Raw genomic sequence first — 12,862 nt, forward strand, 5'->3', positions numbered from 1 at the left:
GGCATTACCAGAGCATGGGTCTTATTTACTAACTCCTGTCAGAACAACTGCATAAATCACAAGGGCAAATTAACAGCTACAGAGGATGGTATTCCCAGATTAAAACCAATTGTTAAAGACACATAAAACATTAATTATCAACTCAGATGAAAGGACTATTTACTGCCACAAAGCCCTACTCCCTGCAACGCTACTCATGCGAAATCCACTTGCCGCGAAAGCCACTCACCGCGTAGCTACTAGTACTATAGTTTATTTATAGTTTTATTTCGTATGTCATGGCAGTTCAATGTGATAAAGCATAAGTGTAGCTTCTTTATTAAAATCATATCCTCTTAAGGAATTAAGATTAAAGTTTGAGCATGCTAATAAAAACAATTATTGTTCAATGAAATGAAACAGCAATACAAAGCAGAATTACAATGCAATTCGGGATCGTACATACACCATAGCTTGCATAGCATTGTTTGCACTGATCCCGCGGACCTTTCCAACCGTCATACTTAGTGCATTTTGAGATAGTGTTACTCACACTGGCCACCTATTCTGCATCGATTACAACAGCCAAACACCGATTATTTACAAACATGCCAACTTTATTTAAACCTCCCCAAACAAAAATCGTCCTGATGAAATTTATTTTGTTTTATTTAGCTCCATGTATTAAAATTATTGACAATAACCGTGACAGATTATAATTGAATGTTGTGGCAGTATTCAGCATGTTACCTACAGACGGAGTGAGAGCCTCTAGCAATAAGATCATTCTCATATCGAACAGGGTCGTGAGAAATTGTGATATAAATAATCGGCAATTTATTTAAGATCATAGTAACGGGTAATCAAATCCAATTGGCAAATGCCACACGTCAAATACATGTCATGTGACACTCCATGTGTCTTTAGTTTACATCTGTAAACATTTTTTTCTGAAATGTACCTCTGATAGTACTGATCAATAAAATACATTGTTGTCCTTTGTTATTGCAGAAATCCTGAACAAAACTGCCAAACCCAAATCTATGCACCACAGTCCCTCTGTACCTGTGCGTGACAGTATGGACGTATTTCTTTGGACTTTCATTATTGCTCAAACCATGTACCACGACTGGTCTATGATTTACAACATGTAATGTGTCCAATCCGTGCCCGTGATGCTCTCAGTAGTAGTCATTGACGGCACTTGTTTTGGGAAAAGTTGCTCCTAGTAAATACTGAAAAGCTTTTAGTTTTATTCTGTTGTCTCTTCCAGAAATGGTATATGTTTTTTAATATTTTTGTATTGTTGTTTTTTTACTATAACAAAATGTTATTTTGAATTTACTGTTATAATATGACACGCAACAAATAGTTCTTACATTGAAACGAGGTTATGAGATGGAGAGGTGGTATGTGAGCCATTTAAATGATGGTGTGGTCGAATTGTTGTTCGTTCTTTATTCACAGATGTCTGTTGAATTGTTTTTATATAATGAAATGAAATAAAATAAATTTAGTAGGCAATAGCGTGTTTACTATAGAAGTTTGTAAAACGTTTCTAAAATTATTAGCCCAATAATGAAACATATTTTTCTATATATATGTACAGCTGCACCTTCCAAGATACAACACTAAATGCGTGATCGCATGTCTGCAGTACATTCACCCACACAGTACTAGTGTACGATTTGTGCAAAAATGGTTGAAAATGTAGCTGTTCTGGGATTTACTCACCAATTTACTCACAATCTCATGAATAAATAGGGTCAACTACATATAAATTATGTATTTTTTTGGAAATTTCTTATTTTTCCTGAATTAGTATTTGAGGTCTCGTCGTGGTAAAATTGTAATTACACAAATAAACCTGTATGAACTTGATACGGCATTTGCTGCCCTCGGTCATACGGCTTACGCGTCCTCTCAAGCTCGGGCGCTTCTGCTGCACGAACTCTGGTCGAAAAAGCCGTATCCATTGACGCACTTTTAATAGGATAGGATGGGATATTTTTTTGGGAACGTTACACAAAAATAATGTTTGAGTAAAGTCCAATATAAGAAACATAGAATAACACAACTAATCTAGTATAATTTCAAGTTTAGAATCTGAAATACAAAATTAGCTAAAACGTTATAAACAGATTTGTCTACACTTGAGAAAATCGTGATAAACAATTCAGTTGTCAAGATTTGGTAATCAGGTGAGTACATACATTATTTAATAGTGTACAGACGAATTGTTCCTGTGTTCTAAAAATCTGTTATGTTTACAATGAAAAATGTAATGTTTTTCATCATCCACGTCATTAAAGTCACACTTGTTACATACCCTGTCAATTTTATGTACTAGTATTCCCCTGTGACGCCGCGGCCTGTTTCAATCGGCAAGAAGTGGGCTGAAATACGGAATTTGGTTAATGCTACTCTGTTTTTTTTTTTGGTTTTTTTATACCATCCAAATTTATAATTATTTTTGAATGTTTTATATGTACTTAGTTTATTTTAACCAATTTGTTCAACAGACTTTCCACGTTTGTTAATTAAATGATTTGGTTCAACCTTTCTTTAACAGATTGCAAAAAATTGCCTGATTAGTATCTGTGTTTGTCATTTTTGTAATTTGTAGAATTTTTTTTGACAAACTTATACCAAGGATCGTATTAAAACCCACCACTTTCTTTAAATGCAGCTTCGATAATTATGTTGTTTGTTTTCTTACAGGACAACCTTTGATAACATTTTATGACAGTAGTACAAACATCAATTACAAGTGGGAAACGACCAAGTTCACCTCTACAAGCAATATTTGATGCCTTCCCGTGTACTCCCAAAACTCCCTTACAAAACTTTATATGAAGTTTTTCTGGTAATATTTTGTCGGAGAATAGCTTTGATACGAAAACAGCATTATCATTCTTTGATTTGCTATTGCCAGTTCCGCTAAATAGATTAGTCAGACAACTACCCCAAACCTCTGACCCATGAGGAATAACTGGAGAATCAAACAGTTTACAGGCTAGACTCACGGGATGGCAGTCATTTGAATTCCAGAGCATTTTAATACATTATAAATGATGCTTTGTGAGCCTTTCATATCACCTTTGAGTAAGATGTGTCTATTGACATGCGCCCTCTATGATCATAAACTTTATGTAAGCTGCCATTTTGTTTTGTTACTTTACCTGATTATTTAAACTACGTAATAATAAGAATACTAGTAATCAGCCATTCTTCTAAATGCAACCTACTTGGTTGTCACTGAGTGAGTGCGAGAAAGCAAGTGAGCAGTATCGTGAAATAAGGGCAGAGGTTGAATGAAAATATGCTATTACATAATACCAGTAATGTAGCTCTGATAATACATAATAAAATCGCGAGTATCGTGGTCTATGTGCCGGTAGTAGCTGTATCTTCATTGAATTATATTTAATAATTCAGTACAATTTATTTGCATTTCATTTTTGACACTTCTGAACCTGTGAGCTTTTGGTTTCCGAGTTCTGAGTTTCTAACTTCTGAGCTTCTTCAAAGTCAACTCTACTGAGGCCGGGGTCAACTGAGGTCAATTTTGGATTTGTAGACTCGCATTTGAACACAATATTTTACAAAATTTGTTCCAAAAACGAGTACAATTTGAGTTTTTGAATAAATGTTGTTAATAAAATTGTTACATCTCTATTTTATAATAATTTCTTCTTTGTAAAACGTCTCATTATACTTATTACTTGTAACTGAATTCGTTGCTCAAAACATCATAACAAAACAGCTAAGAAGACGTCAACACGGACTGCACAGAAATGCATGTTTTCGGTTACGGTTCACTGATTTGGAAGATAGATTTTCCTTATACCCGCAGAATAGTAGGACATATACGCGGTTACAAGCGGAGATTCTGGCAAGGTAGCACAGATCATCGAGGAGTTCCAGGCAAGGTCAGTGCTATGACATTTCTGTTTCTATATACATGTAACACCAAAGTGATCTTCGTAGCATTTTTGGGTCAGGATTTGTTTTGATATTTTTGTATAATACTCCCATTTGTAGTTTGCCACAAATATTCTGAAAAAACGAAAATTCTTTGCATAAACAAGTTTAGGCATCAAAAACATTATTATCATGTATGTACGACCGGGAGCCCAGGAACTATAATCAACTGTACGCAGTCCCTGTGGGGGGGGGGGGGTATCTTCACAGGGAGCCCAGGAACTATGATCAACTGTACGCACTCCCTATGAGCGGGGGGGGGGGTATCGGCTGGTATCTAGTGTAAGAAATAGACAAGGGATAAAGGCTCCAGCCAGCTCATATTTTTTAGACTGGAAAAAACAGACGAACAGAATAATAATAATAGTAATAATAACTTTATTGCCTCCGTGTAAAAAGATTTACGTAGGATAAGTACAGCAAAAAAGAGTTTTAAAATAATAACAAGATATATGTAAGAATTGTACAAAAAACAATACAAAAGGACTTAACTAGTATTTAAATGTTAAATAAATCTTTTTGTTGTGTAAATATAATTGGCAAGTTCTATAATTATGTCAGGATCTTTGCTTGAGAGTATATATGTGAACTGTATATTTTTATTGTTGGATGAAAGTAGTGTCATAATTTTTTGGATGAAATTTTCCCTGTGTGTGTTATATTTTGGGCAATTCAATAGAAAATGTTCTTCATCTTCAATTGAATTTGTGTCACAGTTATTGCATATTCTTTTATTTATAGGTTTCTTAGGAAATGAATATCTGCCTTCCTCTATTGCCAAGTTATGGTTACTAATTCTATATTTTGTCAACATTTTCCTTTTATGAGTGTCAAGTTCATTCAAATATGGCTCAAAGATGTATTCTGTTTTAAATTTAGCATATGTTCTCAGTTTGCTATTTTCTTTGGAAATCATTTCTTTCCAGAAACATTTTAAAATTTGATTAATTTGATTTTTTTGTTTGATAGTGAATGTTTTTTCTTTTATGAAGTTTAGTGAATTGTCTTTCAATATTGTATGTATTGCATTTAGCCATTTGTATTGTATTGTGTTTAGCCATTTGTATTGTATTGTGTTGTGTTTGTTCTAGGTATGCCTGTTTTGTAAGATTATCATCTGGGAGTTCCTTTATATGCAACCAGTAATTAATAGCTTGAACTTTTGCACTGAGTAGTAGTGGATAATGACCCACCTCTGCTCTTGATGCTAAGTTACAGGATTTTTTATTTACTTGTAAGATTTGTTTGCAGAATTTAATATTGATTTTTTCAATTGATGTTTTGTCCCATTTAGCATTGTCCTGAATGTCCTGCAAGTCTAGGGCCCATAATTCTGAGCCATAAAGCAAAATTGGTTTTATGTAAATGTTAAATAGTTTCATTTTTAGTTTTATGTCTAGATTTCTTAAAAGTACTTTGTTCATGATGTAAATTGATTTTCCAGTTTTACCTGCTAAATTTGACATGGCATCAGCAAAACTCCCATTTGATTTTATTGTGATTCCTAGATATGTATAACTGTTTGTTATTTGAATGTTATCATTTCCAAAATTGAATTGGTATTTTTTTCTCAATGTTGATGAATCGAAGATAACAACTTGAGTTTTTGAAATTGCAATATTCATTTAGCGTATTTAATGATGTCTGTAGACCAGCCTGGGTAGTGGAAATAAGGGCTAAATCATCTGCATATAAAATAGAGTTAACAGTGTTATTATTCAGGAGTGGTGGTTCAGTATTAGCATTATCCAAACTATCCTTTAAATCGTTAATAAAAATGTTGAAAAGAGTTGGGCTAATTATACATCCCTGTTTTACTCCTCTATTAATAGTGAATTATTTGGTTATATAATTATTTATATTAATGCAAGCTTTTGTTTTTGAATACATGTTTTTTATTATTTTGTAAATCTTGCCATTAATGTTATTTTTTAATAGTTTATAGAATAGCCCTACTCTCCATACAGTGTCAAATGCTTTGGCAAAATCTACAAAACAAACATAGAGTTTTGGTTTATTTTTAATGTGTTTTTGAATTAGAGTTTTTAATACAAAAATTTGATCAGTTGTTCTGTGGTTTTTTCTGAAGCCGGCCTGGTTGTTTTTGAGTATTTTATTTTCTTCAATGAAACAGTTTATGCGTTTATTTATAATGGAACAGAAGACTTTACCAATACAACTTGAAACTGATATTCCCCTGTAATTTTGAGGGTCTAATTTGTCTCCTTTTTTTATAAAGATGAGTAATGCAACTTAAATTCCAAATATCTGGGAAAACTGAGCTACTCAAAACTAAGTTAAACAATTTGGTAAGTGAATTAATTAGATAGTTTGAGCTGTATTTTAATAGTTCTAAACAGAAACCATCCAAGCCTGGTGCTTTTTTGGATTTTAGCATTTTCAGTGCTCCACTAACTTCTTTTTCACTAATAACCTTATCTAAGTGATCATTTACTATCATTTTCTCTTCATGCTCTGATAATTCTTTCATTATATTTTCCTGGAAACTATTATCATCTTTTTTATTGTTTAGTGTTGCATAATATTCCATCCATTTAGTTGCTGAAATTGGATTATCACTATTTTGATCTGTATTTTTCATATGTTTAATAATTTTCCAAAATTCTTTTGAATTTCCTTGTTGAAGATAATTTTCTTGGATTTTGTTTTTCTTTTAAGAAAATTATCTTAATAAAATCAGAACTCTTCAACAAGGAAATTCAAAAGAATTTTGGAAAATAATATCTATAAAAAATACCAGGTTGAAGAATATTAGTTGCTCTTTCAAATTTCGCCAAAGCCTTACCTATATTTTACCGATACCTGCAGAATAAATCAAGAAAACTACACAAATTGACTCTGTTAAATTATTCATAAATGGAGTCAATTGTCTATTTCTTACACAAGATACCAGCCGATACCCCCCCCCCCTCCGCTCATAGGGACTGCGTACAGTTGATTATAGTTCCTGGGCTCCCTGTGTATGTACCAAAAAAGGAATGTCAAATTTTCTTTACGGTTATAATAAAGTATTCTATTCAATTCTATAGTGAAAAATTATGCTGGTGGAATAATAGTAATTGTGCTTGTAATCTATATGTGGTAGGAGGTTGAGGTTCATCAGATCACCCACCCATCATAATTGTTTATTTCCTGATATCATGCTATGTTGTTCATTGAATTTTTGGATTCATTTTCATTATTTTGCTATTTTGCCAAGTATACACTGTAACTGTATGTACACATATTACAACCAGTACATGTCATAGCACCATCAATTTCATCTCTCATTTGTATAAATATGAATTTGTGATATTTTTTTTAATATATAGTAATGTTATTAATTGTTTACAGCCTGGAAGAGTTGTAACACTTATCAAAGATCCCAAGGTCAGTGAAAAAAGTGTAAAGCATATATTATTCGTTTTGGGTCACATGCGATTAATACAACACATGTAAAATACATTGTTTGTTCACACAAAATTTTAAATGTGTACTTCCTTATGACAGTGTCATTTTCTTAATATATTGGAATCTGCGTCTAATAGTAACATGGTTCATTAGAAAACACAATAACTTGTATATTAATTTATCTGTTTACAGGAGTGTGTTTGGGGAGTTGCGTATGAAGTCCCTGAAGATGAGATTGAAAGAGTAAAGGATCACTTGGATTATCGTGAAAAGGGTGGATACACATGCGAAACGGTTAAATTTTATCCACAAGATACAAGAACAGAACCATTCTCTGTTACTATCTATATCGGGACTGAGCAAAATCCTAATTACCTTGGAGAAGCTAATATGGATGACATCGCTAAACAAATAGTCCAATCTATAGGACCCAGTGGTAAAAACACAGAGTACCTGTTTGAATTGGCCAATGCAGTCAGGAGTCTATTCCCAAATGTAGAAGATTTTCACCTATTTGAATTAGAGCAAAGAGTTAGAAATTTAGGTAAACACATGGATTATACACCCATTAACACAAGTTGATGTTTGATAACCGAAATAATTTATCCAATAATTACTATATACTGGTAAATATTTTGACAAATGTTTTCTTAATTAAATGATCTAGATTTGATTGCTATTGTACCTGTATTGTTGGTTGTATTTTCCATCTGTGTGCTTTAATTACCTAATTTGCATAAACAATTTTGGATTTTCTCCAGTGATATAATTTGATTCACTATTTGATGAAATTCTGTCAGAGGTATTGCTACATGATGGTTTATAAACATGATTATGTTTTGTTATGTTTCTATGGTTTTCAAAATGATATTTTGGTTTATTTTTAGAAAATATTACTGTTTATTTTTAGGTTCACTTTAAAATGGTTTCAAAACCATTTGTCTGACATTTTGATTGGTTACCGTATTGCATCAACATGTTGGTCTATTGACTTTGCCCAGTTCTGCTCTGATTGTAGTGAACAGATATTTAAAAAAACAGTTAACATAAAATCCAATATAAACTATAATTGTTACCTTCCCCGTATCATCAAAGATGGAAGGGAAAGGTATATGTAGGGAAAAATGTCTGTCGTCATTGTTGTTGTCGTTGTTGTTTTTGTTATTGTGTGCACAATAACTTCCCTAATTCTATTCCAAATTTGTTCAAACTGGGTCACCTAATTCATCAATATAAAATCTTCCCTTAGTATGAACGACAGATGTCCTGTGTAAAAATATTTCTATTGAAACAAACTATGATAAAGGAAATAATATTATATAACAAAGGGCAAGGTTACCAGAGTTCAACTATGTGTTTTTTGTATTTGGTCAATGAAAAGAAGATTTGAAAGCTATATATAACATGACATTTTTATCATCTGTAATGATTCATGTAAAAGGTGCATTTACAATGGTGCATCTCTACCTTAAATTGTTTAATATAATATTCGACTTGATCAAAACAATTTTTGACCTAGTTTCTGAACGATGCCTGTGCATTGTAGGTTTGGGGTTAATACAAAACCCCCAATAAACAAGAGTTCTTTCAAGGCTTTCTTTGAACTTTACAGTGTTAAAATTAAAGGTCAACTTATGAACTTTCCATAGCGACTTCCAAAATTGTATACTGTGCCATTGAAATATGACTTGCTCTGTAATTTACTCAAGTTCTACAGCAAATACGGTATTATGATTTTTTGGCAAGCATGTATTGAAATGCACCTTATTCAATATTTAATGAATTGGCACAACATCCGGTTGTACCAGTACCAATTCACTAAATATAGAGTTGTATTGAAAGATTTACACCAACATCGTATTTACCTGGCCAACATCAAAATAATTAATAAACTACATGTACGTGCTTGCAAACATAATCTGAGGATCTGTTTTAAACCATGATTGTTAAATTTTTTTTTTTATTGGCAGTGGGTTTTATTACTAAACAGGAACAGTGGTGCCCCATTACTTTTACTCACTGCAATTTTTGTTAAGGCAGTTTGATCCAAATTTGCACTACTGAGCATATTACTGCACATACCCTCGGTATATATGCTTAATGGGAAATAACCTCCCACTGTATATAATATGAGGTAATTATGAGATACCAAAAAGTATGCAAAGACAGTACAGCAGAAGTATCGACTGATGCGCAGCGGGGGTCAATAAGATCGTGTACTGTTTGAGTGGATACTTTTCTGTATCCTCGTAATAACCTTATTATTATACATCTTTTCCTCCCAAGGTTACATCATGGAAATGCCGAAATACAAAAAGTCTAGAACAAATTGAGTGAACTTCTTTGTATGGGGTCCAGTCAAACCATGGGGGCTGCCATGTTTGTTTTTATTATTATAGGACACTTACGCCGTAATCGTTCCATATTTGGAATTCACATTTACCAATATGGTAGGATGAAAATACCCTGTAATATTATGGTGACAGATGTATAATAATAGAAAATAGTACCAGGACTGTCACTAAATTATTTAAATTTTTTGAAATGAAAAATTTTGAGATAGCAATAAACAAGTCAATATTAATGACATAGTTCCTGTTGGAAATGTCATTTGAGGGAAATGTTATTCATGCCAAAAATAAAGTAATATGGACCAAAAGCATAGTTAATAATTTAGAGGGAATAAATGACTTTTCCAAAATCGTAATATACATGTATAGTCAGAAATTAAACAGGATATACTATTCATGCATTTTTTGTATCCAAACTGTCCAGGCTCATGTACAGAGATACAAAACGAATCATCATGGACATATATCTCAACATGTATAATGTTTGTATCAAATTTGAATGAAAACCGACAAAGCATGCAGAAGACATTTTCAAAAAACAAAATGGCTGCCAGTAAGCCATCTTGAATTGAATCAGTAAACCACTGCATGTGCACATGTCCCAGATAAAATACTAGGCACATGCAAAAAATGAACAGATTTGGTCCACAAGGTTCTGAAATATGACTCCGGATGGACGGAGACTGATTTATAAGTCCCCATTTTGGGACTAATAATCTCACCATAGAGTGTAAAAATTACAATTTTCCATGATATTTCGAATATTGTATTTCAAAAAAATCATCCAGTGACCCTAATTTTTTTATTTTTAGATTTCTGATGGTATAAACTTATAAATAATGAAAGTATGACGAACATGACATATAATCTTCAATTCAGCTCGGACCTCGTTAAATAAAACTGATAAATATTATTGCAGATAAATATTATTTGTGATTCTGGTTTAGTAAGTTCAAAAAGTATATGCAATGATTCTGGAATTAGTAATACATGTACATTACTTAATCAAACATGTAATTGCATAGAATAGTCAATACTAAATAAAAACATTACTGATATTATTACACTCAGCACTTCATAGTAGGACATTGTTTAAAATTCACAACTTTAATAATTGTTGCTTCTGATTCATATGCGCTAAATTTCTCAATGACAGATGTCATATTTAATAGTACACAATTGTTTAACTTTTTGAAAACCATATTCAGCCAAGTCCATTTGAATTCTGTCAAATGTTTGTGCATGCATTATTGAGTTTTCAAATTGTGTATATTATTGAATTCAATTTCAGTTTATTTATTATTTCTTCTCATAGTCTTCAGTTAAGAATATCTCATTGACTTAAATATAAATGAATTCAGCTACGGTAACATTTTATCAATACGACTCTTCCACAATGGAATGGTATTGTCACAAAATGCTTTTCTTGAGCCAGTAAACCACAACCCCCTGACTTGTAGTAAGAGGCGGAAGAGGTGGTGGGGGAGGGGGTGGTGGAACAGGAGACTCATTAGTTGGCAATTCTTTTGGCATCTTTGATTCCTTATTACAAGACTCTGCACACTTTGTAGAACAAGAGGTTTTGCCTTGGGAAGATGTATCATCACATCCAATCATTGGACAGTCACATGTCTCTAACATCTATCAAAACAAATACATTAATGTGTATTACAAAAGATGGCATGTCTCATTCTGCAATTAAACCTATTCATCACAATGTAACAACATAAAAAGCAGGGCTATTTTATACATGGGGCCAAGTACAAAATGTACCCCCAATTTGAGAAATTTAAAAAAAAGTGGCATGTCTTGTTTCTATAATAGTATTAACTGTATCATCACAGACGTTGAAAGTCTGCAAAATGAAGTTGATTCAACCACACTGAAGATATTGGACAAATTTAACTAGCGTAGTATTTGCTCTAAATGTGTCAATCCACCATTTTAAATCAGTTGGTTTTTCACTAAAATTTCACTCAAAAACTACAAAATTGTTTATTCTGCTATCAAAATTTTACTGTGTGGGCATTCATCAAGCTTCATTGGGGTCTTAGACGACTATGCAAAGTATTTGATGGTCTGAATTTGAGTACACTTTGAGAATAAATTACTTTGAATTACAGATTAGCTAAATTAGCAAAAACAACATTCTAGCTGAAAGATATGTTTCACAATACTACACACAGCACAAATTCAGATCATCAAATAATTCACACTTCAATACCATGTACATACCTGAGTAGCTAATGTGTTAGATGTGAGCCAGCATGGTAGTCTGGACACGTCAATACCATGTACATACCTGAGTAGCTAATGTGTTAGGTATGAGCCAGCATGGTGGTCTGGACACTTCAATACCATGTACATACCTGAGTAGCTAATGTGTTAGGTATGAGCCAGCATGGTAGTCTGGACACTTCAATACCATGTACATACCTGAGTAGCAAATGTGTTAGATGTGAGCCAGCATGGTAGTCTGGACACTTCAATACCATGTACATACCTGAGTACTAATGTGTTAGATGTGAGCCAGCATGATAGTCTGGACACTTCAATACTATGTACATACCTGAGTAGCTAATGTGTTAGATGTGAGCCAGCATGGTAGTCTGGACACTTCAATACCATGTACATACCTGAGTAGCAAATGTGTTAGATGTGAGCCAGCATGGTAGTCTGGACACTTCAATACCATGTACATACCTGAGTACTAATGTGTTAGATGTGAGCCAGCATGATAGTCTGGACACTTCAATACTATGTACATACCTGAGTAGCTAATGTGTTAGATGTGAGCCAGCATGGTAGTCTGGACACTTCAATACCATGTACATACCTGAGTAGCTAATGTGTTAGATGTGAGCCAGCATGGTGGTCTGAACACTTCAATACCATGTACATACCTGAGTAGCTAATGTGTTAGATGTGAGCCAGCATGGTAGTCTGGACACTTCAAAACCATGTACATACCTGAGTAGCTAATGTGTTAGATGTGAGCCAGCATGGTAGTCTGGACACTTCAATACCATGTACATACCTGAGTAGCTAATGTGTTACATATGAGCCAGCATGGTAGTCTGGACACTTCAATACCATGTACATACCTGAGTAGCTAATGTGTTAGATGTGAGCCAGCA

The 12,862-nt window shown here is 33.2% G+C and overlaps 1 protein-coding gene across 1 annotated transcript; it reads left to right on the top strand.

The window, feature by feature from the left end:
• Positions 1-3,745: 3,745 nt before the first annotated feature.
• Positions 3,746-8,143, top strand: LOC100372665 (putative glutathione-specific gamma-glutamylcyclotransferase 2). The gene is made up of 3 exons (XM_002733540.3): positions 3,746-3,911; positions 7,318-7,353; positions 7,567-8,143. Exons 1-3 carry the CDS (start codon positions 3,777-3,779, stop codon positions 7,954-7,956), a joined length of 561 nt encoding a protein of 186 aa, XP_002733586.1. The 5' UTR covers positions 3,746-3,776; the 3' UTR covers positions 7,957-8,143.
• The last annotated feature ends 4,719 nt before the right edge of the window (positions 8,144-12,862 follow it).

Source organism: Saccoglossus kowalevskii, chromosome 2 (genome assembly GCF_978046115.1).
Source record: "Saccoglossus kowalevskii chromosome 2, keSacKowa6.1, whole genome shotgun sequence".
NCBI classification, from domain to species: domain Eukaryota; kingdom Metazoa; phylum Hemichordata; class Enteropneusta; family Harrimaniidae; genus Saccoglossus; species Saccoglossus kowalevskii.